The sequence below is a fragment of the Adiantum capillus-veneris genome, chromosome 24 (assembly GCF_014529385.1).
Source record: "Adiantum capillus-veneris isolate H3 chromosome 24, ASM1452938v2, whole genome shotgun sequence".
NCBI lineage: Eukaryota > Viridiplantae > Streptophyta > Polypodiopsida > Polypodiales > Pteridaceae > Adiantum > Adiantum capillus-veneris.
In genome coordinates this window covers 78,242,125-78,246,329 of record NC_140954.1, presented here as the reverse complement: position 1 = coordinate 78,246,329, position 4,205 = coordinate 78,242,125, and the positions used below count along the sequence as shown (strand labels likewise).

At 42.9% G+C, this 4,205-nt stretch overlaps 1 protein-coding gene across 1 annotated transcript; it reads left to right on the top strand.

Moving 5' to 3' along the window:
* Window positions 1-1,167: 1,167 nt before the first annotated feature.
* Window positions 1,168-2,564, top strand: LOC147426625 (sesquiterpene synthase Agr3-like). The gene has a single exon (XM_086499041.1). It carries the CDS (start codon window positions 1,183-1,185, stop codon window positions 2,539-2,541), a length of 1,359 nt encoding a protein of 452 aa, XP_086355167.1. The 5' UTR covers window positions 1,168-1,182; the 3' UTR covers window positions 2,542-2,564.
* Window positions 2,565-4,205: the final 1,641 nt, after the last annotated feature.

The following is a 4,205-nucleotide window of genomic DNA, read 5'->3' as shown; positions in this document are numbered from 1 at the left end:
TGATTAGTTGAGCTTGAATTGCTTAATCAATAGAACGTTACAAAGAGCCATGGCATATCCTTTGCACAGGGTATCCAAAAAGAAAATCATGAAAGGGGGAGATCAACCTGGCTAGCCTTAAGTCTTTAAGATATTTAAGATCCTCCTTGTTGTCCTAAAAACAAGAAACAAGGAGGATCTTTTTGACTTGAGAGTTCCTATTCTATTTTCCTATTTATAGTAAAGAGGGCAAGCCATTGAATTCAAGCACACCATTTCTTTTGAATTAGAGTCCAGTCTCACTACGCATTAGATTAAAATTGGTAAAATCTTGTTGGTTCGTAGCTGACAGAAAAAAATGAGAAAAACGAAAGTCAAAAATGTCTCTTAATTCTAGAATGAACATGCAAATGCTTCATAAGGGCGCATCCGCACGACAGGGATAGAACCCTCGCCCCGCGTAAGCTATTTTGGAGTGTAATGGTTTATGAAGCTGCGTGCGTGAGCTGAACAGAAATTCAAAAGCAAAGGTAGAAGAGGGCGTTTGCCAACTCTGCCGAAATCGGCAGAGTGGGGAGAACCACGCAACGTTTGCTGAGGTCAACCGGCTGGGGTTCTACTCCGGCCTGTGCGAAACTGCCCTAATACTAGTAATGCAAACGAAAAAAGCTACATTTGCAGTACTACGTGGATCTCGACTACATGTTCCTTCCATCGTGCTAATATCCATTTCAACTACAACCTGCAAGACCGTGCGATTTAACAAATTTTACTTAAGTCTATTAATCCCACTAAAATACAGTGGGACTCGGCTCTTAGGAGCACTACTATGTTATTCCTAAAAGCAAGGGCAACTTGTTAAGTTACTTTATTCGAAATGCTTGAATTTTGTATGATTGCTAGTGAGTCGTTCATGAATCTTGAAAGCACCATGTCTCGACTTCGGTGCTGGAGTCTTGTTGTCTTTATGCTATTTGCAAGCTGCATACAAAGAGGAACCTTCTACAATTGTTTTTTTAAGCTTTGTCCCCACTAGCATATTAAGATGCCACCCTACTGGCACGCAGCGTAACAAATACTGTGGCAGCGTAGCGCCATGCAGATGATGAAGACGTCTCCCACTCCAACTGTAATTGTTGACTCCATAATATTTGCCTGTTAATAATTGTACCCTCATCAATCTTTCCCTGCTGCTCTGCGCAGATGCATGTTCTTTGTCGGCCAGCTTATATTGATACCCGGGCCGCCCGTTATTATAAGATCAGCAGTGCTAGGGCTGTTTTTTCTGCTGCCCGCCCTATAGTTTGCAGTCATCAGTTGCTGCCATTTAACCATTCTCATGACTCCTCCTCCAGCACCTCCAATAGTACATTGCTGCGATTGCTGCTTCCTGCGCCCATTAATTGTAGGTTCCCTGTCCGCTGCCACCATCAATACGACTCTATCAAGGACGAGTGCGATCAATGGGGCCTCTCCCTGTTCGACTCTGGCGGCGCCTCATCTTTGCCCGCTGCTGCGTGCCATGCCTACGAGAAGGGTCTCTATTCTCTTTTCACAGCCTCCCTTCACCCCTCTCCTTGTGTATCTCCGCAGCGTCTCACGCTGGGAAATAAGCTGTACATCTGGCTCTTCATGCTGGACGATGCCATCGATGAGGCCGATGCGCTAACGGCGGCTGAGCTCGGCAATGGCTTTCTCCGAGTGATCAAAGATACTTCCGGTCTCTCGCCTTGTCCGCCGTTTAGCAATAAGGATACACGCATCCAGCGGTTTATGGAGCGCTTGCGGGTCGATGTGTGGGAGAAAATGCTAGAGGAAATGCCACCCGGTCTGCAACGTCGTTTTGTGGACGATTGTGTGAAATCCACAGAAGCAATGAAGGAGACGTGGCAATTTAGGCGCGGAGTCGCTACAATTAGTGAGGCGGACGACGATGGCGATGCCATTGATGTGATTAAGGAGAAGATAATAGCACTGCGGCTTCTAGACGCGTTTTGCTGGCCACTGTTGACTCTGTTGGAATATATGCTCGGGATTGAGCTGCCGGACCCTGCCGGGAACACAGAGATGGGGAGGCTCGTGCAGAAGCTGAAAACGAACGCAGGAAAGCATGCGTTGTACGTGAATGACATGATCTCCTTCGGCAAGGAGCTAATTGTGCGAAAGGATGCGCAGACAGTGGTAGGGGTGAAGCAGCGGGGATCAGAAGCTAGCCACGCAGGACCACTAGTTGAGCTATCTGCAGAGCACCCGGAAACGATGCAACAAATACTTGAGGAGATTTGGGAGATGGTACAGGAGCAAGAACGCATTTGTGATGACCTCCTTGCACAGATTCGTAGCCTTGCGACACGTAGGGATGGCGAAGACATTATCAGTCCCATGTATGCAGAGAGTCTCTGTGACTTGCTTGCAGGCCATCTCTACTGGAGTACCCTCACCTGGAGATACGTTGGCCCCCACCCTATCCCTTGGAACACCTTTCCTTCTTATATTGTCATTCCCAGCTCACCCCTCCACTCTATTAGCTTCCTCTGTCAACAAGGAAAGTCCATTTCGTAAGGAAATTATAATAATACACAATAGTAACAGCCATGAATAATATTCATCTATTGCTTTAAATACACATTTGCTTTCTATTGTGATAAGTATCACATGAGTGCAATACTCACTGTTCAAAGAATGCCATGTCTTCACTTATCAATACTTTTAATCAAATATCTTTTGGGTTTTTTGGTTATTTTTTATTCAATTAATCGCCTTCTCACCATTAAAGTACTTGTGAGAATGGTGTGCATTAGGAGTTGAAACTTGAAGCTATTGGCATTGCAAGGCAAGATTGCCCATATCATTTAAGGATGATCAAACTCGACTACCAATAAAGGGCTTCATTGGTCACTCTTTGCTCCCCATTATGGGTAGCTAGCACTATTTCCAGTTCTTAATGCATTCTTTCAAATCCAAAATTCTGCTCAGTTGACAATGCACCCTTCTCTAATTTTCTTGAAGTAAGTAAACATCAATAAAGTCTCTTTAAAAAAAAAAAGCAAAGCATTTAAGTCTAAGGTGCATGTTTTGTAGCACTTAATATGTGTGAGCACCCTCCTTCAAGTAGATGTTTAATTGACCTTGTGACATGTAATAGACCATGTGATGTAGCCTATGTGGAGTCGGCCTAGTGTGCAACCTACTAATTGGCAATCCTATTGACATCATCATTTATGTGTGCAAAAATGTTGAACTCTAAGCTACACATTGTTTCAATATTCAATAATCATTATGTGCCTATGCTATGCTCTTGTGTGTATTGATTGTCTCGGTGTGATAATAGTATTGTTAATCTCTTAAATATGTTATTGACATGAATGCAGTTATATCAGATTACCCACCATAATTCAACAAATGATATGAGAGCCATGATGATGATTATCATCTCGTAATCACTTTGTTGATCCTAATCTAGTTTCTCTCTATGCTAACCTTGTGTTCAATACACTTGGTTGCTAATTGATATATCATTCTCATAAGAATTCACTAACTAGCTCATGATTGCTTGATTATGAGCATGTCCATAGGCCATTACTCACATCAAGTGATTAAGAAATTTATTTAATTAGTCTACGTTTAGCACAATTTGCATCTCATTGCATTCAAGTTTTAGCCAACTTTGCACCATTTTATTTTTTTTAACATAGGTGCCATTGCAATTTACAATAGTGTGTGTATAGAGAACTTTTTGACGCCGATCCATGGTAATTTCAAGAGCCAAAATTGTGCATAATTTGGCTTCAATATTGAGCATTCAGGAACCTCTCTGTTTTATGTTTTGTAGACTGCTTAACCTCCAAAATCGGAGTAGATTAGCCGTTTCTAATCATTGACCTATTTTAAGGTGTGTGTGTGTAGCCTTTTGCGATTGAACTTTAAAGAGAAACTATTTTCAAAGCCCTTGAAGGCAGGTGGAAGTTAAGTGGAAGCTCGATAAAATTTTTAGTATCTTTTAGCCACTACTCTGCTCACTCCGTGAACCAGCTTGGTGCGTTATGCTAAAACGATGCTCTTGGAACTCTACTTCCTACAAGCTGCAACCCGTGGGCCTACCTCATGCTTCTCTAGGCTCATTGTTTCATCCCCCCTGGCTACAAAACGCCCCATTATCACCATCGTCTCCAGAAGGGCCGGGACAGGGTGAAAGCATGTTAACCCCGGGGGATTCATCTATATAT

What these genes read in the sequence shown, in the direction of transcription:
- LOC147426625 (XM_086499041.1), top strand. Translation starts at nt 1,183, where the DNA reads ATGCATGTTCTTTGTCGGCCAGCTTATATTGATACCCGGGCCGCCCGT.